Here is a 24976-nt window from a genome sequence, read left to right as displayed (position 1 = left end):
AACCGTCTCTAGCAACTGGTAGAAATGTTTCTAAAAGAGTCATACACGGGCCCAGGACAATTCTTAGGGGGGTCCATCCGTCCTCCGCTGGTAACGAACTCCAGAACTTCCTGGTTGCTTTTGCTGGGGTATGGCATGTATCCAAGAGAAAATATCTCCCACAGCAGCACTCCAAAGGACCTGTGCACAGGACAGAAGAGATCATACAGGTCCATATGTACACATATACACACATAGACATACACACACAGAAACACACACATACGCACAAACATTAGATTTAAATTTTATTACATGTTTTCCTGCAGTTGAGAATTCTTAATATGGACAACAAAAATTTAAAAAAAAAAAAAAAAAAGAATGAGAGGGGCACCTGGGTGGCTCAGTGGGTTAAATAAAGCCTCTGCCTTTGGCTCAGGTCATGATCCCAGGGTCCTGGGATCGAGCCCCACATCAGGCTCTCTGCTCTGCAGGGAGCCTGCTTCCTCCTCTCTCTCTGCAGGGAGACTGCTTCCTCCTCCTCTCTCTCTGCCTGCCTCTCTGCCTACTTGTGATCTCTCTCTGTCAAATAAATAAATAAAATCCTTAAAAAAAATAAAAATTAAAAAAAATGAGAAAGTAGTCACAGGTGATGCTCCGTAAAAAGATAACCATGATGAGCACGTTATTTTTTTGTTCCGGTCAAGTTTCTGTACTTAGATTTCTTTTACATAACTGCAGTTCTATTTCAAACGCAATTTTGAACCTTGACTCTTTTTTGCAATTTCTATTATAGCATAACATTTTCTGTGCTCATAGAAACATCTTAAATGGCCATAAAACATTCCATCGAGTCGTTGTGCCACGATGTGCCTTACCGTTTCCATACTGTCTTCAATTTTTAAAAATATTTAAAAGACTGAGGACCATCTTTTAAATCTGTGATGCATTTTTTTAAAAGGACAACTTTCTTAGGACAAAATCCTCAAATTTAGGATTAAGATAATCTAGTAAAATCTAGGATAATTCGAATCAAATTACTAGACCAAGAGAATATGAACATCGAAAAATTCTTGACACCTACTGTCCACTGCCATACTTCCAAGTGTGATTCTGATCACAAGCGGCCAGCATTGTGTGTGAAAGCATCAGACAGTCACCGACATTGAGTATCATCAAAAATGACAACTTGGAATGATTTTAAGGGAAAAAAAATGATAGAACCTTTTAAATTATATCGACTTGGTAATTAACACTGTTGAGTGTTTTCTCAAGTATTTATTAATTGACTTCCTTTTTTTCCCTTCCATGAATTGTTTGTATCTTTTGCCCATTTGTAGCTACATGCTGTTTCGTATTTATCCAATTTCTTTTTGATTTGTAGACATACTTTATCAGAGATGTTCACCTTTATTCAAAATTGAAGTACTTCTATCAGTGGCTTGCTAAAACTACCAACAATTTTGTGTTTAGGTAGTCAAATTTATTTTTTCTTTAATTTGTGATTTCCTTCATCTGTTTTACAGATTATGCACTCCTTCTTTCACTAAAGATTAGATGAGTACTTGCTGTTTTCTTGTATTTGTTCTTCCTCCTCAGCTGGATCTGAGAACTTAGTCTGGGGCATGGTGTGAGGTAAGTGTTCTGAATTGAATTGTTTTGCAAACAACCGCTCTTCCAACACTATGCATAGAATACTTTCCCCCTTATTGACTTGTGTGTAAAACAGGTTTCTGGGCTCTCTAGTCACTTCATCTCTATGTCTGTTTCTTTTCTTTTCTTTCTTTCTTTCATTCTTTCCTTCAAGATTTTATTTATTTGATAGAGGTAGAGGAGTGCCCACAAGGAGGGGGAGCAACACAGGGAGAGGGAGAAGCAGGCTCTCTGCTGAGCAGGGAGCCTGATGCGGGACTCGATCCCAGAACACTGGGATCATGACCTGAGCTGAAGGCAGACGCTCAACTGACTGAGCCACCCAGGTGTCCCTATGTCTGTTTCTTGCATTGAGACAATTCTATGTTAACTTTTTGTATATTTATGCTTTAATACCTGGTAGGCACTTTTGGGGTTATTTCTCTTTTTAAAGAAATACACCTGAATTCTCATTTGTTATTTGTTTTAAATGAACTTTAAAATATGTTTCAGAATCATCTCCTTTCATATTTTGACTAAAATTTTTAGTTATTTTATTTATTTATTTTTTAAGATTTTATTTATCCATTTGACAGACAGAGATCACAAGTAGGCAGAGAGGCAGTCAGAGAGAGATGGGGAAGCAGGCTCCCCACTGAGCAGAGAGCCCCATGTGGGACCCCGAGATCATGACCAGAGCTGAAGTCAGAGGCCCAACCCACTGAGCCACCTAGGGGCCCCTAAAATTTTAATTTTAAACTTTGAATTACATTATTAGCTTTTTGGGGGGAAAAGCACATCTATCTTTGTTTTTGTATCTGGTTGTAGTTTTTGGATGTTAATAAATATTTTATCAAAAATTGGAGAGAACTACAGCTCCTCCATATCCAAAGGGACAAAAAGTACATCAGCTTGGTGAAATTTCAAAGATTCTAGTGAGGAGCATTGGGTAAAGATATTTTCCATATTTTTCAGGTGAGAAGGCTGAAGCAGAGGTTATTATGCAATTAATCTGAAACAGACTGGAATACGTTATTAGATCCCTTGACTCTGGTACCTACAAGTTGCCTGGTACATATATTATTTTTCTCTGCTTGGTGGTTTGTTTTCCTCCAAGGCAAAACAAAATAAGCAAAAATCATGCAAAGGCCTGGCAGCAAGGCCTCAAGTATTCCGGATGTCTGTTTTCTGCCCGTCTAGATAGCTAGAGGAAATAGATTGTAGTGTCCTTTGAGAGAACCAGCATACAGGTGGCAAATAGATGTTTATTTTCTTGGTTTGAAGTTCAAAGGGACAAGAAGTAGTGCAGGTCATAGAACTTTGATAATTTCAGGTAGGGAGAGTTGTTAGCTTTAGCAAATAACCATACAGGACATCCAGGCAAATTTGTTCAGGAAATATAAGAAATGCTTTTAGAATATAAGTATATCCTAAATATTGTGTGGGACGTACTTATACTAAAAAATTACGCACTCTTCATCTGAAATTCAATTTTAACTGGTCATCTTTTATTTTGTCTAGCAACCTCACAGATCAAGTAAATCTGTATTTTGTATGCCAGATGGTTCTTTAATCACTATAAGTCTTTCCTCATTAGGAGCAATAGGGCCCACAGCTTTGCACTGAAACATTCAAAGTCAAATAAAAACAAGTATTTTTTAAAAATCCCACTCTCCTGCTCTTGGTTTTAAACTTGCTTTGCCTGAAATGGTAGAAACAAATTAAGTGGTTGCTGCCTGAATTACTTCAAAAATTTCAATGAAGCTAATCGGATGAGAAGGTTTTAAAAATCACAAGTTGTGCTGTGCTTATCAGTCTTTTTAAGTTTCATTTTATTTTCCCCTCTTCACACCTGGAAGATTGTCTTGAGGTGTGGTAGAGGGCGGAGCACAGTTTTTGGAAAACTGGGAGTCAAAAATGTATGGGCTTCCGGTTACAGAATGAGTAAATCTTGGGGATGGAGGTAGGGCAGAGGGAATGAATAGGTTGCTGGTATTGTAATAGGGCTCTAGGGTGAGAGACGGCGGCCAGGTTGTGGGAGCACAGCGTCATGTGTGGACTTGTGCAATCCCTATGTTGTGCATTACAGGTCGGCTACGCTTAGAAAAAAAAAAAAAGCTTGTGTTGTATTTAAATATGCAGCCTGCTGATTCCACTTCTTTTACACTTCCCCTGAACCTTCAGACTCACAGAGCAGAAGTCCACTCAACGTCTCCGCTGGCCTGTCTTACAGGCATCTCATACTGGACTTGTGCAAAAGCTCTTTCCACACCCGACTCACCCCTCCGTTCTCTCCAGTGATGGCAACTAGCAGTCGCCCTTGATCTCACTCTTTCCACACCTCCCACTCCATGGCCGACTTTCATCAGCCCTGTCAGCCACCTTCAAGACAGAGCGTGAATCCCGCCACTGCTAACACCGCCCCTCCCCCCTCCCCCGACCACTAAGCCTAGTCTCTCTGTTCTCTTATCTTGACATGGGTAGGATCTCCCCATCTTCCCCTGTCCCATTCCAGTCTCTCTTCATTGGCAGCCGGAGTGATATTATATATGTATATTTAAAGACCTTGTCAAACTCTGGCTTTCAGCCTTTCAGGGAGCATCCCACTGTGTGCTAAATAAAATCCACATCCCTTAACCTCTATGTCTGGTCCCTGCCTGCCCTTCTCACTCACCTACCACTGTTCTGCTCCCCCCGCCCCCGTGTTCACTGGGGGGGCCAGCTGAGAAGACTCATTTTCATTCCTCAAACACAGTCGTCTTGCTCCTGCCACTGGCGTTTTATACTTGACTTCCTCTTCAGCCTGGAAAAAATCTTCCAGATCTTTCCATCTTTCTGCCATTCAGGCATTAGACTGTCACCTCCTCCATGGAGCCCTCCCCGCCCTCTGTATGACGCAGCTTCCCTCCCGGGGCCCCTCCGCCCCTCCACTCTTGATCATCCGCTTTTTTGTCTCGCCGGCCCTCATCAGTATTCAAGGTTATGCAATTTACCTGTGTCTTTAAGTGTTTTAATTAGGAAATAATTAGGAAACAATCTAAACTTTTTAAAGAAAATGTAATTTGATAGCTATTTAGGTACTGAGATGCCCAGTCCCCTTTTCTTTTGGAAGAAATAAGATCGACATCGTCAAGTCCCGCCCTACCTCCTCTCCTCCTTCCTCTCTCCCCTCCCCCCACTGAAGTGAGAACGCAGCCTTCCCATCTGTGTTTTCATAGTTTTCACAATGTGTGAAAGCATAAACAGTAAAGAATCTGTATTATAGACTCGATTTTTATATTTAAAATGATATATAATGATATTCTACCCTTCTGGAACTTGTCTTTCTTCCACCGAAGGTTGCATACAGATTTATCCGTGTTGATGCAGGTGTCTGGGGTGCTCTTTTATTCCGCTGGGGACTTTCCCGTGATATCAGTAAACCACAATTTATTTTCCATTCCCCATTTGAGGGAGACGTAGGATACTTTGTGCTTTTTCTCTATTACAAACCACGTTGCAAGCGAGCATCCTTGCCCGAGTCCCTTTTTGTCAACGTCCGTCTAATGTAGACAGGTGGAAGTGGGATTCCTGGCTCGTACGAGAGACAAGTGCTCAGAACAATTACCTAATTACCTAACTTATTCTCGGCATCTGGATCGGGCAGCTGGTGGTGCCCTAACTTTGGTGCACATGGAATCACCTGGAGGGCTCCTTAAAACACAGATTCCTGGGCCCCACCCCTAGACTTCCTATTCCATTAGGCGTGAGGTAGGGGCTAAGAACCTACATTTCTAACACATCCCGCGTGATGCCCGTGCTGTTGATCCGAGGACCACACTGAGATCCACCGGGTTTGGGTAAGTCAGATCTCAGCAACTTAAAACAACAAAGGCTCCTGCTCACATGGACAAACGCGGGTCAGAGACTGGGCTCCGATCACTGTGGCTCCGCCATTTCGTGACGTTACTTCCACACAGGCTTTCCCAATCCGGGGACTCTCATTCCTTGTCTTCTTGGTTTCCTGTGTTGCTGTTGAGAAATTCGATGCCATTTGGACTCTCTGTTTTTATCTCTGACCATATTTTACTACAATTATTTTCTTTTTCTCCTTAGAAGCTTACAGAATCATGATCACCGTTGGTCTGAAATTTCATGATGACATGCTTTCATGTGGCTCTTTTGATCCATTGACCTTGGCACTTGGTGGATGCTTTTGTTCTGCACATGTATGCTTTTCTGTTCTGGAAAATCTTCTTGAATTATTTCTTTGATATCTTTATTCCCTTCATTTCTTCTGTACATTCTTTTTGGGATTCCTATTTGTCAGCTAACTGGACCTAATTGTCTAATCCTCTTAATTTTCTCTTCCTTTCTTTCCTATATGTCCCATTTGCTTATATTTGTTTCCTCCTCCTCCTTCTTCTTTAAGATTTTATTTATTTGACCAGAGAGAGAGAAAGTGTGCAAGCGAGTGCACAAGCAGGGGGAGGGGCAGGCAGAGGTGGAGGGGGAAGCAGGCTCCCCGCTGAGGAGAGAGCCTCACCCAGGGCTGGATCCCAGGACCCTGGAATCATGACCTGAGCTGACGGCAGATCTTAACCAACCGAGCCACCCAGGAGCCCCTAGTTGTTTTATTTCTTGATGATTTATTTAACTCTGTCTTCCGAGCTTTCTGTTACTTTTACATATCTATCATCATAGTAAAAAAATAAATTTCTTGAGAACAGTTTTAGATTGTAAATAAATGAAGCAGATAATACACAGAGTTCCCACATACTGCACATCCAGTTTTCCCTACTTTTAGCGTCTTACATTCATATGGTACATTTGTTACAATTAATGAGCCAATATTAAGGGATCATTAATAACTAAAACTTGCAGTTTATTTCAGATTTCTTTAGCTTTTGCCGAATTTACTTTTTCTGTTCCAGGACCCCGTTAGAATATCACATTATACATAGTTGTCATGTTTCCTTAGGCTCTTCTTGACTGTGACAACTTCTCAGGGTTTCCTTGGTTTTGATGATCTTGACAGTTTTGAGGAGTATTGGTCTGCGCTTTAGTAGAATGCCCACCTGGGATTCGTCTGCTTCTCTTATGATTAGATGGGAGTTGTTGGGTGTGGGGAGAAAGACCACAGAGGTTAAATGTCATTTTTATCACAGCATATCAAGGGCACAAGCTATCAATGAGATCAGTCACTGCTGACATTGACCTTGATCACCTGACCTGACGTTGCTGTGTGCAGTCACACAAGCTTCAGGGGACTAATGCGCCATCTCCTTGAGCACTCTCTATTTTTACTTTCTAAGAACTCTTTTCTCTAAAAGCCTTGTTTTAAAAAATCTTTCATCCTTAGATTATGGTTGCAATAATTTATCTTTCTGAGGATATTAGGGTTTTTACAAGTTTTCCTAAGCTTTGTATTTTTCTTCCTCCAAGTTCCCTCTTTAGATGTTTGTTTCTTTCAGATTAGACTCTACTCTCAAGCCTTCGTGGGTTCTTGGCTGCCTGTTCGTATTTTATGACTGGGACAGTGCAAAGCCGATGGGAAGCTCTTGTGGATCCTGTCCCTTGGGGGGCCAGCTGGCTTGCGTGTTTCCCTGGGAGTATCAGTCTCTTGTGGCTGCTGTAACAAACCGCCACACACTTGTTGGCTTGAGACCACAGGAGTTTGATTTCTCCCAGCTCTGGAGGCCGGACATCCAAAATCAGTGCAGTATCCTGGGATAAAATCATGGCGTCTACAGAGCTCTATTTTAAAAAAAAAGATGTATCCCTGTTTCTAACAGAGATTCATCCTCAGTGATGTCTTGATGTGCCCAACACCAGAAAGGCTTTAATTCCATCTCTTCGCAGAGGGAACCCCTGGTTTTGTGCGATGGTAGGGGAGAGATGGGGGTGAGGGAATGGGCCAACGATCTGCTTACTTTTTAAACATGTCTGTAACCGAGTTTCCTGTCTACTGCTCTCTGCGGCCAGGGGTGCCTGGCACCTTCAGCTTCTGGGCCTTTCTGGGATTTTCTGCAGTGTGAACCAGGCTGTTTCTGGACCTCAATATAATGTTCCAGTTTCCTAAGTAAGGTACCACCCAGTTTCCAAATTTTTGTCATTGTTGTCATTTTTGTCCTTGTGGGTTTTTCTACAAGTAAAGAAGACTTCCTTTTGTGTTGTATGCATGTGTGTGCGTGTGTGTATGGACGTGTGCTTGTGTGTACATGTGTATGTGTTCATGTGGGTGCACATGTGTGTGAGTGAGCATGTGTGCGTGCATGTGTGCGTGCGTGCGTGCGGGTGTGCGTGCGTGCATGTGTGTGCATGTGCGTGTGCATGTGGGTGCATGTGCATGTGTGTGCACATGTACACGTGTATTTGGCAGATAGCACTAATTTAATCTGCCATTTCAAATTCTATGTTGCTCTCATAGAATGTAAAATATAAAAAAGCACAGATATTTCCTCAAAACCGTAGAAACAGAACTACCTTACAATCCAGCTATCCCATTTCTGGGTCTACAGCCAGTGGAAACAGAGCCCGTATCTCGAAGAGAGATCTGCAGTCCCGAGTTCACTGCAGGGTTATTCGAAACAGCCGACGTGTGGAAGCCACCTAAATACCCACCGGCAGATGATGGATCAAGAAAACGTGGCGTGCGTATAAACCACGGAATATTATTCAGCCTTCAAAGAGAAGAAAATCCTGCCATTTTCGACCACTTGGATGAACCCAGAGGACCGGATGTTGAGTGACCAAGCCAGGCACAGAGGGACACCTGCTGCAGGCTGTCCCCTCGAGGCGGCATCAGAGAAGCGGAGGGCGGGATGGAGGTTGCACGGGCAGGAGGAAGGAGAACGTGGGGAGCTGTTGGTCTGGGAGCCCAAAGTGTCAGCTATGCAGGACGAGTAAGTTCTGGAGAGCTCACGTGCGGTGTTTTCCACTCTCAGTTTTACCTGTAGAGTGGGTCCCAACCCCACTAAGCCTACAGCACTTTCGTGCTGATAATTATTTTCTCCTTTTTTCTGTTGGTGGAGAGAATGTCATTGATCAATTTTTCTAATATTACCTCAACGTTGCCTTCCTGGAATAAACCCAACTTTGGAGTTTGGAGAAAAAACCCCAAATCCTGTGTCTCTCCACGCGTAGTCCCCGGTGAGGGGGCTCGGCGTCTCCTGGACACTGGTCAGCAAGGCAAGCAAGGCAGAGTCTCGGCGATGCCTGAGCCCTCAGGGTGGGGGGAGTAACTTGGGCCCCACAGGCCTTTCTGTGGGTTTGGATCCTTGCCCGCCTCCAACAGCCCCTGCGCAGAGGTGCATGGACGCGTCTCCTCTGCCCCTCCCCGTGAGATAGCATGGGAGCACTTGCTCGGGAGCACTGGTGTGAGGCCCACAGCGAGACCCGCAGGACGGCCACGCAAAGACTCACCATGTGTCTGTTTTGGAAGTAAATATTCCTTCCATGAAGGCCTCTGGAGGCATCCACTTGACGGGCAGCATGGCGCAACCTCCTTTGCGGTAGTAGCTGGCTCTGTGGGGAGAAGAGGTGACCCACGCTTGGTCCTGGAGGGGGGCTCCGAGTGGGAGCTCTGCCAGGCAACCATGGGCTGCGGCCATTCCAGGACTGAGATGAGTGAGGGGTTCTCAGGCCTCGGAAGGAGAGGAGGGGCACACAGGTCGTTGAAAATGAAGGGGAGAACTTTGGTGTCATTTAACAGGAAGCGGCCCACTGCAATGACTAGAGTATCCGCTGGCAGATGGGCACGTTTCCCTAGATGGGTTTCGTGTGGTCTAGCTCACAAGGACTAACAGTACTCCAGCTGGGGCCTGAGGCCCACACTCACGGAAGATCCGACCTGGAGGCACTGAGAGCAGGGCCTGTGTCTTGTCTGCTTTGGATCCTCCGTGGGACTCGTGCGGTGTTTCGTTCAGTAGCAGAGCTCAGCAGAGCTCTGGGGAGCCAGAGGGACGCTGCCTCCCCCCAGCACACCCCAGCCGAGAACACAGGGCTGGTGGCAGAGCTGCCTCCCAAGTTGTGAGGTGACCGAACAGTTTTTATCATGAGCTGCGTTAATGACATCACTAACAAAAACTAGTAAGTTAGCTCACGCCTTTGAAGCCAGCTTCTCCTGTAGCCCTGCGTTCTCCTGCTGGGGTGTGCTCGGGGAGGCAGCTCCCCACCAGTTGCCCAGAGTAACGCTTCAACAAACATGGACAATGGTCTCCCCTCATCCATGTGAGTTATCCTCCCGAGACCGCCAGTGGACGCCTGAAGCCACAGATAGTACCAAATCTTACAGGTCCCCGGATTTTCTCCTATATACATGTCTATGATAAAGTTTGATTTATAAATTAGGCTCAGGGAGAGATTAATAACGAACACTATTAATACTACAGAACAGTTATTAACAGTACAGTGATAGAAATGTGAATGGGGCGTCTCTCTCTCAAAGTATCTCCCCGTCCTGTCCTCACCCTACTTCTTGGGTTGACGTGAGATGATAACAAGCCTGTGTGAGGGGATGGGGTGGGCCCAGAGACACAGGCATTGGGACAGGAAGTTAGGTGACTCTTGACCTGCTGACGGTATGTCAGAAGGAGGGTCACCTGCCTTCAGACCACACTGTTGACCATGAAAACTGAAACTGGCGAAAGGGAAACTGAGGATAAAGGGGGACCCCTGGACTGAGTGTTTACTCCGCTGAGTGCTGAGGACGTGAATAAGTCACAGTTTCTCTCGCCCCAGCGTGGAGTGGGAGGAACAGACATACCGACACCTGCAGTGGAGACAAACACGTATGGTGATGGAGGTGTGTGCGAAGCTCAGGGACACAGAGGCAGTGGTGAGAGACAGGAAGAGCATCACAGACCGGGGCCGAGGGAGCTGAATGGTGAGGAACTCTCTGGAAGACCATTCCTGACGCATGACATCACACACGTGTGTGGGCACAGTGGAGCTGTGGACCGGTTGGGGTGGTAAAGCTAGGGCAGGGGAGCCGTCAGAGCTGAAGATGGAGGGGAAGGGCTCGCTCGCTAAGTCAGCTTGCTGCAACTTTCATCTGTTGAACGGAGGGGAATCCTGGGTATTCCCAGAAGGGAGGGGGAGGGGCGCTGAGCCTCTGAGAGGTAAAGAGAAGGGAGAGCGGAACCCCCGATCACCCGCGCTGCTACCCTGCAGGAACGGGGTGCCGTCAGCATTTCCTCCCGTGTTGATCACTACCAGTTCTACAGGGGACCAGGGTACTTTGGGGGTCCCCTGTACTCTCTAAGGACTGAAAGCTCTCTGTGACCATCTCTCCCTGCTCCACCCCTGGACTGGAGGGTGCGCAGTTAGTGACCATGCTAAGGAGTGACTTGCTCACACAGCCAGTCACGGTCATAAATAATCAGCTGAAAATGAAACAAGGGGTTGGGAAGAGAAGCGTGAGGCAAAGGACAGCAGAAGAGCTTTCTTTTTCATTAGAAAAATTATTTTATTTTTTAACGTGCCCTTGAGACTATGACAGGGATGAAGAGATGAAGCTTAGCTACGGGCTCTGAACGCCCCCTCCCGCGGCTCCCGGGGTAGGTAGAGAAGACTGGGCAGCCAGCTGTTCTGCTGTCAGTTCTGGGGTGCTCCTGTCTGGAGTGATGGAAGCCAAGTCCACTTAGAATTCCTGAGTATAGAGGAGAGGGGTGAAGTAAAACCTTACTGAGATTTTTTTCCATATCAGGTATCTGGGTTATTCTGTGCCTGAGAACATTCTGGGATTAGAGAGTTGGAACCAGAAAGATGATCTCCTTAAGAACATGGTGTCAGTGAGGGCAGCCATTGTGATCTTAGAATTAGGATCACACCAGGCACATGCACTAGCTGAGGTGCCATATGTCTTAGAAAAGGCCTTAAGGAAATGTTAGGTGGTCAATGGACGGTACCAGAGATGACTTAGGGCATAGGCAGCCACGTCCCATTCTCTCCTGAGGGGACGGGGCTTTGATGGGTAACCGCCATCTTTGCTCACCTGTAGATGTCCCGGGCCATTCCAAAATCTCCGATCTTGGCCACTCTGCCGGGACCTGGGCAGGTCAAGAGGCAGTTTCTGGCAGCAATGTCCCTGGGAAGAAAAAAAGGAAAGACACAATGCACTTCCTAATTTTATTTCTGGGAAGACACACAGGTAATATTCATCACAGGGATTTTCACCTCCAATCTCAAGTTCAAGTAGTTCCCTTCTCTGCCCTCTCTTTCCTGGACTACACTACACTCCAGTCTGAGAGAAATAGTTAGAGCCATTCTAGCCCTCAGAACTAACAGGCAAGTGGAAACGGATTTGGGGAGATGATTGAAAATGTTTAATGGGATAATAATAATGAAAGTAATGATAATAGGAACTAGAATTTATTGGCCTTTTACTCTGTACTAAGCATTGTTCTAAGTGCTTCCTAGGTGATTATCACAACAACCCTAGAAGATACAGGGCACTGTTCTCGTTCTATTAAAAAAAAACTTAAGCTAAAAGAAGATCGTATAGGGACATAAGAAATGCCATTTGGCTCAGGTTATTGTTTTGTGCAGACTGCTGTTGGTTTCTGCCAGTTGCCTGGGGGAGTGTTCTGGGAGAGCATGGCTTCCATGATACCAAGTTCAAGCAGGTCATAGTATTCCCCAGTAATTCTAGTTTTCTTTTTAAATAAGCTACTATTGTTCTTACATCCATGATTTTCACTAATGCCTTTGCTAAGCTGTATGCGTCACAGCTCTGGGACCGAGGAATCATTTCTTTCAAGTCATAAAGTTATCATGTCTTCTTTTTTTTTTTTTTTAAAGATTTTATTTATTTATTTGACAGACAGAGATCACAAGTAGGCAGAGAGGCAGGCAGAGAGAGAGAGAGAGAGAGAGAGAGAGGGAAGCAGGCTTCCTGCGGAGCAGAGAGCCCGATGCGGGGCTCGATCCCAGGACCCTGAGATCATGACCCGAGCCGAAGGCAGCAGCCCAAACCACTGAGCCACCCAGGCGCCCCAGTTATCATGTCTTCTTGCCATTGCACTCCAGATGGCCTATTTTCCTGTAGCATGCCTGGAAGGCATGATCAGAACTCTCCAGACTCATCCAGTCATCAACGGCTTACCCATTCTTGACATGCATGTGAGAATGAAGGATGCATCTAGAGAAAGTCTGGAAAGTCTAGAGAAAGTCTCTAATAATATTGAAGACCTGGGCAGAAAAAAAAAAGCATTTCTTAGGGAGTACAGGTAACATTTTCCTATTTTCATCAGTTTCCCAAAGGTCCTGATCTTTGGTAGAGAAATGAGGATGTGGGGAAAAGAAATAGGATCTGGACTGGGGGCGGGGGCGGTCATTAGGGCACTTAAGATACCAGAAGAGTGGGGCAGAGAGGGAAATTGGTGTTAATACCACTGACCTGATACAGAGGGTTTCAGCTGAATTTTGAGGACCAATGGTGCATAAAATGCCCTAATAAAACTATGAAAGCATAACATATATGACATCAAAAAGAAGAAAAGTAGTAGGATATATAGCCATCATTTCTCAAGAGAAATACTCTGAAATAGACCAGAAACAATATTTATATCTCCAGGAAGGTCTTTACACTGATGCGCATGAAATGTTTGCTTAAAGAAGTGATCTTGAATTTAATGGCAAAAAAGTGAACGTGATATCAGAGAACACACCAAGAATTGGTAGAACGACCCATAATTCTTGAAATGGCAATAAACCATGTCCAAAGGAAACAGATCTAATAGAAAAATGGGAGCCTATGCATCTGGGAAAGGAGTTCTGCTCTGAATTCTGGAGATGTGCATGCCCGGGAACCTGTGAGAATCTTGTGGCGGACCTTGGTGGAGGAGGGAGCATGAGAGGCCACAGTGCCGTGAGAGTGCGTTCACAGAGCTCCTGGCCGGCGGCGAGGAGGTGTGAAAGATGCTTTCCTAATGCCAGTTAGCCCAGAAGAAAAGCTGTGTTTTGGGATGGACAATTTCTGTTCCATGTTGCCTTGTGCTTATAAAGCAGATCCTCTTTGCAGATCCTACATTCCTGATTTGGTCTTTGACAATTTTACTTCTCAAAAAAGATAAAAGTAGCAATAGATGATGACTCGGGGATGCACTTCTGACCTTCAATAACCATGTACAGATGTGGAAGTGGTAGGAACCCAGAGTGACTGTGATCCTGGTTTCTCATCATCTATAAGAAGAGAGCACCGGATGTAGTTGGCATGTCTCACGGCTTCAGGAAAGCAGGTTTTAAAACATTAGAGGAAAGAAGAACATGATTCCCTCAGCCGGGAGAATCCGGATGCTTGGTAATGAACATGGGGTGGAGACCAGAAAGCAGAAATGATCTCGGGGAGAAGGGAAGGCAGGTGGCCAGAGTCACCAAGGTGACCGCCCAGCTCGCTCTCCAGTGAGTCCAGACTTAGAGGACACAGAAAGCAGGTGGAAAGATGGCTCTAGCCAAGAATGAATCCCAAGAAGACCACAACCTTGTCCTGTCTGAGCAGCAGTGGAGCCCAGAGCTGAGATTTATGGAAAGTTCTGGGCACCACAGAAAGGGCAAGAACAATGGCAGGGCTGCCCGTGCTTTGAGGCAGAGGGCGTGGCTTTGGAGGAGAACAATGGCAGGGCTGCCCGTGCTTTGAGGCAGAGGGCGTGGCTTTGGAGGAGAACCTGAAGGACTGGTCCCAGCTCCTTTTTCACTCCTGTTGTTTCTATTAAGCAGAAGATCTGTGAGTCGGACAGAGTTAGAATCAAGAGGAAGATCTGAAGACCGAAGGGATGGAGTGACAGTGGAAGGATATGCTGGTGTGAATGTTTATTGCCTGGTTTTAGGAACGACTTTAGGAGCCCAGGCGAGTGCCCTTCTTGATCTTTAATTTCTCCGTTTTTATTAGGGCAGAAAGCATAGCTTGCTATCTGCTTACGTGCTTTTTCCATTTCTGAACTCACACAGCTTCTCTCATTTCCTGCTTTGTACTTACATATTCTAATTATTTCGAACATGTCTTATACTCTTTGAAGACATGCGTTAAAAAAGTGATTGTTCATTCATTCACCAGGCTCGTATTTACTAACTGAGAAGCATATCATTAGGAAGAGCTTTGCAAAGAGCCTAACAATCTATTTGACTTCTCAGATTTCAGAATCAAGGTGTCAGCTGAGAAAGTCATCAACATCCACATGGAAAGAAATACGTATTATCTATCATGTCTAGAGCATTACACGTGGATTTGATGTCCTAATCAAACGCCATTTAAATGTAAGGGTCCTATAGAAAAGAGGAAATGAAGTATGGAAGCCAAAAAAAAAAAAAATGAACATGCTTCATTTCAGAGTATTTTAGAAAAAAATTACTGTATCCAACAGACATGAATTGTGCCCTGCGATGTAACAGGGGTATGAAGAGAAATAAAACTGCCTTCAAGTCACCCATAGTCAAATATGTGAAAATAGGAGCTCCTCTAACTGCCCTTAAGGAGCTTGGTTTTCTAGACAGGAAAAACGTTAAAGTGATAGCAGACTGCAAGGTGCAGGTGGGAATCCCCACACAAGGTCAAGAACAGCTTGTCTCATCTCCGGCACCGGGATTGATCTTTTATGATACCCATTTTACATATGAGGTAAATGAAGCCCTGACCGGGTCAGTAATTATCTTAAAGACTAGCGAAGTTGAGTCATCCAGACAAGTCTGGAGAGACACCTGCCATTGTACTCTGCAGGGGGCAGACCTGAGCCCTGGAGACACACAGGGCAGCACACAGAAGGCAGAGGGACGAGCAAGATCGCTTTGACTCACCGGTGGATGAAGTGATTTTCCTCCAGATACTGACAGCCACAGGCGATGTCCCGAGCCACATGCAGAAGGTCCAGCATGGCCAGGGAGGAGGGCTGGTTCTGTGGGAGAGACAGAAGCGATCCACTGACCAGAATTCATGGGCAGAGAAGATCTGCAACGCGGGCTTTAAGAGCTGACAAGGAGCGAACAGGGACGCCCTGCCCCGCTGGGTCTCAGCCCCGGCCGCACCTCGGGAAATCACGGGGGCGGCTCTCAACACCCATGCCCGGGGCTCAACCCCGACCAACGAAGCCACCTCTCTGCGGGGTGCATAGTGTTTGCAAGTTCACAGCCCCCAAGGTCCATGCAATACGCAGCCGGGGCTGAGAGCAACCCAGGATGGGGCAGGGTCCCGCCCCCTTTCCGTGTATTTTGCTCGTTCTTCCACCACAATCTCCACAAACACGCAAACCTGCCGATCTTACGAACAAATCTTGAGAAGAAATCAAGGGAGATAAGTGTTTCTTTCTTTCTTTCTTTTTTTTTTTTTAAAGTGTTCTGTTTCAATGTTTTAAAATGTTTAAAGAGCTAATCTTCTTCAAGCAGTCGTAGATCTAAAGTGGACTGACTGACCAAGAGGAGTTTTCAGGAAATGCTGGGCAGGTGAAGAGCGACATCGAGCGTTTCTACATGAAGTCTCTTGTGCAAAAAGAGAGAGATCACCCCACCCCCGGGGTGCAGCTCGTCCCGGCTTCCTCCGCAGCCTTGCTGGACTCGCAGCAGACTTTCCAAGAAGGCTGCAGCCCTTCTTAAAACCCCCAAAGTCTGCAGCAGCCTGTTATCACTCAGTGTCACATTCACTTTGCTGCTGCAAAAGTCACAGTAAACTGTGAGGTCCCCGAGGGGGGATTTCAGTGTCCACTTCCCGGTACCCAGCGCGACGCTCAGCACACGGCGGCAGTTCAGGGGAACACTGAGGGGTGGCTGATCGATGACAGCTGAATTATGATTTACCCAGACGGCGGCTGGGAGTTTTCTCTGCCCCAGATCTAGGCCTCCTTGGGACTGCTTGGAGCAATAGTATGGATCTGGGGGAGGTGGAGAGGAGGCAAGCAGCTCTAGGGCATGCTTCGATTCTGGGGGAGACAACTTAGAGAAGGGAATACTGTCTGCCCACGGAACATCAGGAAATGCCTTTATGATCTACAGCAAGTCCATGCACATGACCTCCTTTGATGCAACATCTTGTGCAGTTGTGGGGAAGAGAGGGTATCTCCATATGAAAGAGAAGGCTGAGGGCTCAGAGAGGCTAAGTGATTCCCTTCAGGTCACACAGCCTATAGCAGGGAGCTGGGCTTTAAAGATCTGGGTTGGGGGAGGCAGCATCCTAGGAGTTAAAACTGGGCTGTTCAGGATAACATGCCCAAGGAGAGAGGGAGAACACATGGGCACAGGGCACAGTACTGTGTACAGCCTGAGGACTCATATTCTCAGTACAGCTGATTCAGAATACAGCCCACAAACGCAGTAGCAACATAGTGCAGTGGCCAGTTGGGCTGACCTCGGCTTCATCCCTGCTCATCCAATACTCACTGTGTGGCCTGGGACTAATTGCTTTGCCTCTTTCCAAGCTGGTATCCCTGTCTGAGAAAGAGGCGTGTTCTTATCACCCTCGCTAGATTATTACAAGGACCCACAGCAAGAGGCCCAGAGTGAATCCTTCATGAAGGGGTCTGCAGTCACGGTGGGCTGCCTGGAGGACCACGGTAGTCTCAGCAAACGGCCCCTGTGTCTGGCTTCTCTAAGGGCCTGATTAGGGTCAGAACCACTGGGCACTGGGAGAGAGTACCCGTCTCCTGGGGGTGAAAAAGTAATACAGTTCCAAGGGAAATATTAATCCTTTTGGCTATAGTATTAGAGATATCTTCTCTCTCTCTCTCCAGGAAAATGCGCTGTTCCTCTAAGAGAGGACCGGCCATAGCTTCCCCTGAGTGTCTTTGTGTCTTAGCCTCCATCACTCAGGAAGCAAGGACCATTGATGTCTGAATGCCTAGGCTGCTGCAGGGACTAAATCTTTCCAGGCATTAACCCACGGGCCAGGTTTATCTGAGCTCCCTGTCTTCAGCGGCTCAGAGCAAATTAACTGCTCCACTAATCAGTCAGCACAGAAGCGGGTAGCTGGCAAGCTGTGTGTGTGTGTGCGCGCGTGTGTGGGAGTGTGTGTGTCTGGGGGAGAACTGGGGAAGGTTTAGTTGTTGTGTCAAACTGATAAACCAGCAATGCAGAGCATAGCTCTCATGTCCAATGGCATTTGTATCGATCCTGGGCAAAGAAGGAGTTGGAATCAGGGTTTTTTGTTCTTTTTGTTTGTTTGTTTGTTTTGTTTTGTTTCAGCGATTTGCCACTCAGTGTGGCACTTCCTTCAGCAGCTGTCCATTCTTTGGGCAGCCACGGTCATGGACATAGACCTTCTCCAGTACTCAGAGAGGATTTTGCTCAGTATTTCCCAAGGTGGGCTTGTGGGATGGAATTTGATCAAACAGGCCTGGGCATTCCTGGGTCGGATCGGTTCCCTGTGCGCAGGAATTATCCGTCTTTGCTCGACACTGATGTCCACCATGAATCAATAGGAGAGCAATGCTCTCTGATCATGCGTCTGTCCACAGCATTCCTTCAAGCATGCATGTGAGCACATAGCTCCTCGGGGCACTGGTGTTCCCTTCAGGGATGCTGTTTAGACCAAGAGCCTACTTTTACAAGTGAGAAAACGGGCCCAGCGAAGGAGAACAATTTCTTTGGTTACAGCTTCTGAGGGGCTTTCCCCAAAAGGTAACGTATATACTAATAAAACGCAGGATAATATTGGTATCTGTTCCTTCCTAAAGTAGCTGCTCCTGGGCCATTTAGAGGGGAAGAGTCACAGGACAGGGGTTAGGAACTGTTTCACCAGTGAAAACCAGAATAGGTGTGTATTTTAAAGATTTACTTATTTATTTTAGAGAGAGAGCGAGTGAGCAGGGGAGGGGCAGAGGGAGAGGGAGAGAGAGAGAGAATCTCAAGCAGATTCCCTGCTGAGCATGGAGCCCGACACGGGGCTCGATCTCAGGACCCTGAGATCATGAACCGAAACCAAGATCAGATGTTTAACTGACTGAGCCAGCCAGGAGCACCCAGGATAAGGATTTATTTCAAATCTATGCATATAAGAGCAAGAGAGAAAGGCGAAAGGAAGAAGCAGGTACAAAAAGCAGCATTGCCCGAAAGGTTGAGAAGTTCCTGCTGCTGGGGCCTCGTATTTCCTGGCTCCTGATGTGGCCGACTTTTCACCGGCACCAAATCCCCCAATGCGTTTTGGAGCCAGAACTGGTCTGGCAACCTTGGAGCCCAAAGCCGAGGCTTTCACCTGGACACTGTGATCTCTGGGATCCAGGAGCCTCCTGTGTCTGGAAGCATCTTCTCAGAGCCACTACCCATGGGCATTGCCATGTTCCAAATAGGTACAGACACTGTTGTGGTTAATGACTGCTGCCTTTAATTGAGAGGTTACTGACCCCTTAATGGCTTCTGTCATTATTGATTGAATCAATGGATACCAAAGATGGCTATTAGCCTGTATCAGGCGTATCTTAAACCCTCAATAAATATTTGTTGAATAAAGATTGGGTCTGTAAAATTATTTTGACATGACTCTTTCCTTCTTGAGAAGGTGGGGTCCTGGGACCAAATGAGGTTTTTATGAATTTTGTTTCCATGACGGACGGGGTTGGCTGGAGCATCCGTTCTGTCCCATCGTGCCTGTACATATTGGTTCTGTCACTTCATGTCCGCACACCTGTTGTCTAAAGCCAGAGGTCCTTCGGTTCTGATAGTCTGTGCAGCTGCTGGACCCACGAGATGGCAGGAACAGAGGACCGAGACCTTGTCTGACTCTGAATGCCCAGCCAAGCACTTGCACACAGCAGGTCTCAGGGAAGTCCTGAGAGTCTCAGGGCGTTCGAACAAACGGACCAGGGGGAACTCAGGCCTTGGAATCCAAAAGAACGTTACAGCTCTACCCACCATCTTTCAGTGCGTACTTCTCCAGCAGCGATGCTCACTGGCCAGTCCCTCCATCCTTCATCCCGTGAGCGTTACCAGTATAGCGCCCCCTGCCCATGACAATGGATATTCCTTTCTTGTAGTCAACCCAGTCCCCACCTGGCTAAGCTGGCTTCTGTGGCTCTGGGAATCCATGCCCAATGTCCAGCAAATCTCCCAACCCCCCAGGGAAGCTGCGGCCACAGATACGTGCCAGGGCTCCCTCTGGGGAGCTATCATCCAACACGTAAAATTCCTTCTGTTGGGGGCACCTCGGGAAGGACCAGCTCACCTAGGATGGGTGGGTGCGTGTGAAAGCGAGGAGGATGTGGGGGCGCTACCAGGACTTGGGGGCGGGGCTGGCAAAGAGAGCCACATGGAGGGAGTGGGGTCAAGGCTTAGAAGAGTGGATTTGGTGAGTGGGATCCTGACCCTCAGAAGCAGCTCTCCCAGGAGAGTCGACCAGCTTCCGGCTGTGGGCATCCCCATCCCCTGGGCAACACCTGCCCTGAGAGATCACAACCTGGCCTCAGGCTCCTTAGGGTGGAGCAGGGGTAGGAGGTGGTGAGGTGGGAATGATCTGCCTTTCCTTGCTGGTACTTTGCTCTTTGGGGCAATACCCCAATCATCCTTATTATCATACTAGAGAGATGCTTTTGCTTGCAAGAGAGAGGGAAGTTCCACCGCCACCCCCAAGTCCTTGGTCTTGCCAAGTGACGGGGTCCCAGTTCCCTGTACAAGCAATTCTGTCGTTTGTGTGCACAATATTGCCTTCTCAAGCCTCGGGAATGTCCAGGAGGAAAACCAGAGCTAGGTCTCTTTCCAAAGTGTGATGCCATGTGTCTTTATTTGACCTAAGCCAGAAGCACTACTGAGAATCTCCGGGCACAAGAGTTGAAGGTCTTTGACTTGCTGAGTGGTGGTGGGAAGGTCTTGAGGCTGGTGCCCATACCTGGCGCAGATGCTGGCACAGCTGGCTGTATGGGCACTCAGTGACCCAACCTCATCTTGGTAGTCCTTGGCTTCCTGAAGAGGATCATTGGGATAAGCAGATGGTAGGCTGGAGTGAGCTCTGAATCAGGCGTCCCAAGCTCTGAGTTCTCGTCTCGGCTCTTCCGCTTCCTGTGTGACCTCAGCAAGTCACCTAACCTCTCTGAGTCACAGTGTTCTTACTTGTGAAATTAAGGTAAGATCTACACCCTCTACTGCACATGAGGGCATTTTCAGAAATGTGGTCACCACGAGGAAGATGAAGGCAATGCTGATGACGGTTATCATGAGACCGGGCTGGTCTAGCTCGCTGCTCCCTTTGGCCACCTGCTGGCTGTGACAGCTGCGCACGCTCATCTTTGCAGGGAGTTAGACCGGTTTCTTCTCAGAGGCTGAGAGGTCACGTGAGGCTCCCAGGGCTCAGGGATCCTAACTTTAATCTGATTGACAGTGGGGATGAGGGCAGGTGTGACCTTTCCAGGTTTCAGCCTCCAGTCCAAGTCCCTGAAAACATTGTGTTCAGCTCTGGGCTTTCTGCAGCAAAGCTGCTATCTTCTTGCTCGGCTTTCCTGGGGGTGGGGAGAGTACCAGTCTTCCCTGTGGTTGTCACAGTCCAGCAGCTGAGGTCCTGGCTCGGGGATCAGCTGTGCTTCAGTTCCTGATGCTGAAGGCCTCCTGAAGACCCCAGCAGAGATAGGAGTGGGCAGCTGGACTCAGGGTATGCCCTGTGGGCTACGTCTTAGAGTTCAGAACCATCTCTGGGATGGTCCAGTCCAGCCCTTGGATTTCACACTGCCGGTCCTGAGGTTAGGACACTCACAGTCCGAAGCCACATGGTTGTCTAATGGCCAGTCAGGGCTGGGGGTGGTGACTCATTCCTGGGTCTACCTAGGTTTCTTGGCTCCCCCAAGCTCCAGCCCCTTAATCACGACACACATGCAGAACCTTCATAAATATTTCAGTATTTTATTTTCACAGGAAATCTACAAGGTCAGGATGTCCCCACTTAAGAGATGAAGCTAGTGGGGTTGAGAATGAGTAGACGTAGAATGCCCTGTCCCCAAGTCAGCTGAGCGAATGACATGGCCGGCATGAGAGTCCCCTCTGTGCTTGTCCCTAATTCTTGGAATCAGCAGGCCACAAAAGTGGATTCAGGTGGGAGGACCCCTTGCACAAGCCCGGCTCAAGCTCCCCAGGATGGGCTCAGCCGGTGTCCCCCTTTCTGTCCCCTCTCTCCCGGCCGTTCCCCCACATCTGAGCCCCAGGGTCGACTCCCCTCTCGCTGAGGGTGTGGCTCCTCGGGCTGCCCACTCTCACTCCTCCCGGCCTCTGCTCCATTCCCTGGCGCAACCACGAGGGCGACACTGGGCCTCACTCACCGGGCGAGGGCGGGTCTCCCGGAGGAAGGACTTGAGGTCTCCTCCTGCCATGAGTTCCAGCAGGATGAAGCGGGGTAGGGCCTGCAGACTGACCCCAATGCAGCGCACGATGTTCTGGTGGTTGAATTTGCTGCAGAGCAGAGGGGGAGTGACCACATTTAACTGAGCTGAGTCTGGGAAAATCTTAAGCAGGAAAAGTGGGAAACCAAGTTCTGTTTTCTGCAACCACATTATGTAAGTGTGGGTAGCAGGGATCCCACAAGGGGCCTAGGTTGGGGGGCATCTCACCGCTCAGCAGGCAGAAGCAGAGGGCATGCCGGGCAGGGGTTCAGTGCTGGACAGGAGGCAGGAGGACGCCACGCAGTCCTTGGTGAGGGAGTAGGGGTGGAGAGAGTGACCAGGCTCTTGGACATCGGGGCACGGACTGCTGCCTAGGATTCATGGGGGAGCTCTTCGTGGAAGCCGTCAGGCAGAGAAGCTGAAGGAACTGCTTCCTCCAGGGAACGCATGTGAACGAGAGTGAGGAAGAGGGCCCTAGGCACATTCCCTGGGGGTGCTCATGGGGAGGGACTGAGTCTGGCCACGAGGCCCTACGATTTGGGTCTTCTTGTTAATGGGATCCTGTTAGGACATGGGGGGGGTGGCAATAGGGCCGGTGCACTCCTTGTGGGCACAGTCGTGCAGAGCTGAAGGACCACACCGCTCTTCACTGAAATCCGGTAGTGATGGGCTAGCAGCCAACTGAGAGATGGCATGATTTGGGTCTCCTTCCATATCAACTTACACTTTCCAAGTTGTATTCAGCAATCACGGCTTACGTGTCTAATCGTTAAATATGTTACCCTAAGAGCAAGGGAGCCCATCCTCTGAGATCTATGCCCCATGGGCACCTCACAGGCCGTCCTGGCCTTATTCCCCTGCCACTTCCACACGGTGGGGGATGGGAACCCCAAACACTCCATTTTGTCTGGAGGTTCGAGGCTCTCCTGTGTCAGAGGAGGCCGTAAGCATGGTAAGATATCAAGGTCAAGCACCTGTGTCCTCTTGAAGGCGATCTGCTGCCAGAGCACATGCCCTCAGGAGCCCTGGGCACTGAGATTTCCAGGGAGGGGCCCCAGAGCCACATGCTGAAGGGTGCAAGCCAGCTGGTCGGGACCAGGGTGCGGGGGCCTTCCTCATCTTAGGGAGCATTTCCTTTCCACAAGATCTGAGAGCTGGTTTGGGGAAGGGCCTTGTGGAAGAGTCACCTGGGTTAAAAGTGTATGTCTTCCCCTGTCAACAACTAGCATGCGATTAAGAAAAGGGAGCACCCCGCTGGATGACACAGGGGTGCTCGTTGAAGGCAGAGTGACATCTCCATTATTAGGCCGCAGAGATATTTTTCCCGGACAACCACCTGGGGCTATTTCCCTCCGGTAGGCTGTGTTAAGAATTTTAGGGCGTCTACTGGTGGAGAGGAAGGGGGCGCTGGGGGACAACACCGCTTCCCTTGGAGACTGACAGGAATGTCTAGCCGGGGAGCAGGTGCCTCTCTGTGGCTTTAGTTACCTGATAATCAGGGCCTCCATGAGGAAATCCAGTTCGTCCTGTTCAGAACACACTTCCGGCAGCGTCTGGGCACAGAAGGGGAGGGTGAGAAGGAGAAGGCTGTGAGCCAAGGCGGGCGGAGGCTGTCGGCCAGAGCTGAGGCCCACAGAGACTGCCGGCCAAGGTCAGGCCCAAGGTGGGGCCGCCTCTTACCTTTACGGCCACTTGCAGGGGGCTCGGGTCGCTGGGCGCTCCAGACACCTGACCTTCATACACCTCCCCAAACGCACCGTGGCCCAGCCCCCTGCGCGCAGGAAAAGGCAGGGTGAGGCAGAGCGGCGGAGGTGGGGGGCAGGAGAAGGAGACACACAAGAGGCAGGGGGTCACATACACACGCAACGCCCCCCACACCTGGCCTTACTAGACCACCCCAGGCCTCCACTACCTTATCTGAAACCCGGTAAGAAAGGTTCCAACCGGGAATTCAGGACACTGGTTGAACGTTCATTCATTCAATGAAGACTGACTAAGACTTTGATCTCTGCTGGGGTTGCAGAGGTGAAGACACGGCCCTGCCTGGGGAGAGGCTCCCACGCCCTGGGGAGGGACAGATCACTGGCAGACACTCCTGCGGGCTGTGCTCAGTCCGTGATGGAGGAAGGCATGGGGGGCTCTGGAAGCTGCGAGAGGGGCACTTGGCTCCACCTGGAGAAGGCGGGGCCTAGAGGACTCCGGAGCGAGCTCTAGAGTGGATTTTGAGGCAGGCCCTCCTCTCACTGCAAACCCCGTAAATAGATGGGCTGTTGAAATAAACAATTAATACCTCCCCAAATGGCCCTGGACATGAAGCCTTCTCCCGGGAGGGCTGGAAATGACCCGAGAGGTGGCTTTGCTCGCCTCTTGTGGCTAGAAAAATCCACGGTACAGGAATGACATCCAGCCCCCCAGGACTCCTCCCCATGCGCCATCCCCCTCCCCCGCCGCCCGGAGTGGGGCACTCACCGGATGAGGGTGATGTTCTTCCGAGGCACCTCCTTCAGGTCACTGATAGAGGAGGTCTTGCCAGCAAAGCAGTAGTTGGGGTTGTAGTCCGTCATGATGGTGGAGGTGCGGAGTTTGCTCAGCTTGTACTCCGGGCTCTGAAGCTCCATCTGCATGGCCTGCAGCTCCTGGTGCTTCCGGCGGTACACTATGCACAGACGAAGGTTAGCTGCAAAGCGGCCCAACGCGGCCTGGACCAGGTCGCCTGGCCCCTTGGAGCCCAGGATGGGCTGCCTCCTCCAGGAAGCCCTCCTGGATCTCCATCTTCTCCTTAGGGATCTAAACGTTTCTATCACACTTAGTAAGAATAACAAAATGAAAGATCATTTAAAGGAGATGGACAGTTTAAAATCAAGTAAATGGACGAGATTTGATTGTCTCCTATGCAGAAGCCCGTCAGCTGGGGTCCTCTGAGGAGCAGACCCAAGACAGGATTCAGCGTGCAAGGATTTCATCAGAGGAAATGGCTGAGTGGTGGTGGGGAGGGGCAGGCTGGGAGAGCCATCAGGCGGTGGTGAAAGTCTGACCCCCAGTGTGAGCATGGAGGGAAGGTTGAGGGAAGACCCAGGAGGGCCACGCAGTCTAAACAAGTTTCAGCA

General features: G+C 48.5%; 1 protein-coding gene across 1 annotated transcript in view; it reads right to left on the bottom strand.

The window, feature by feature from the left end:
- ALK (ALK receptor tyrosine kinase) overlaps positions 1–24976 on the bottom strand; it is a 31850-nt gene that overhangs the window by 3616 nt on the left and 3258 nt on the right. Inside the window, exons 4-11 of the mRNA XM_004777468.3 lie at positions 24339–24525; positions 23550–23640; positions 23358–23422; positions 21810–21939; positions 15385–15482; positions 11588–11680; positions 9016–9117; positions 46–180 (exon numbers count right to left, since the gene is read on the bottom strand). Of these exons, the coding sequence (XP_004777525.2) occupies positions 46–180; positions 9016–9117; positions 11588–11680; positions 15385–15482; positions 21810–21939; positions 23358–23422; positions 23550–23640; positions 24339–24525 (901 nt within the window). The remainder of the gene's footprint in view (positions 1–45; positions 181–9015; positions 9118–11587; positions 11681–15384; positions 15483–21809; positions 21940–23357; positions 23423–23549; positions 23641–24338; positions 24526–24976) is intronic.

The sequence above is a fragment of the Mustela putorius genome, unplaced genomic scaffold, assembly GCF_011764305.1.
Source record: "Mustela putorius furo isolate JIRA1106 unplaced genomic scaffold, ASM1176430v1.1 tig00537293_pilon_pilon_pilon, whole genome shotgun sequence".
NCBI classification, from domain to species: Eukaryota; Metazoa; Chordata; class Mammalia; order Carnivora; family Mustelidae; genus Mustela; species Mustela putorius.
Note: the sequence above shows the minus strand (reverse complement) of the source record. Positions and strands in the feature narration are given on the sequence as shown.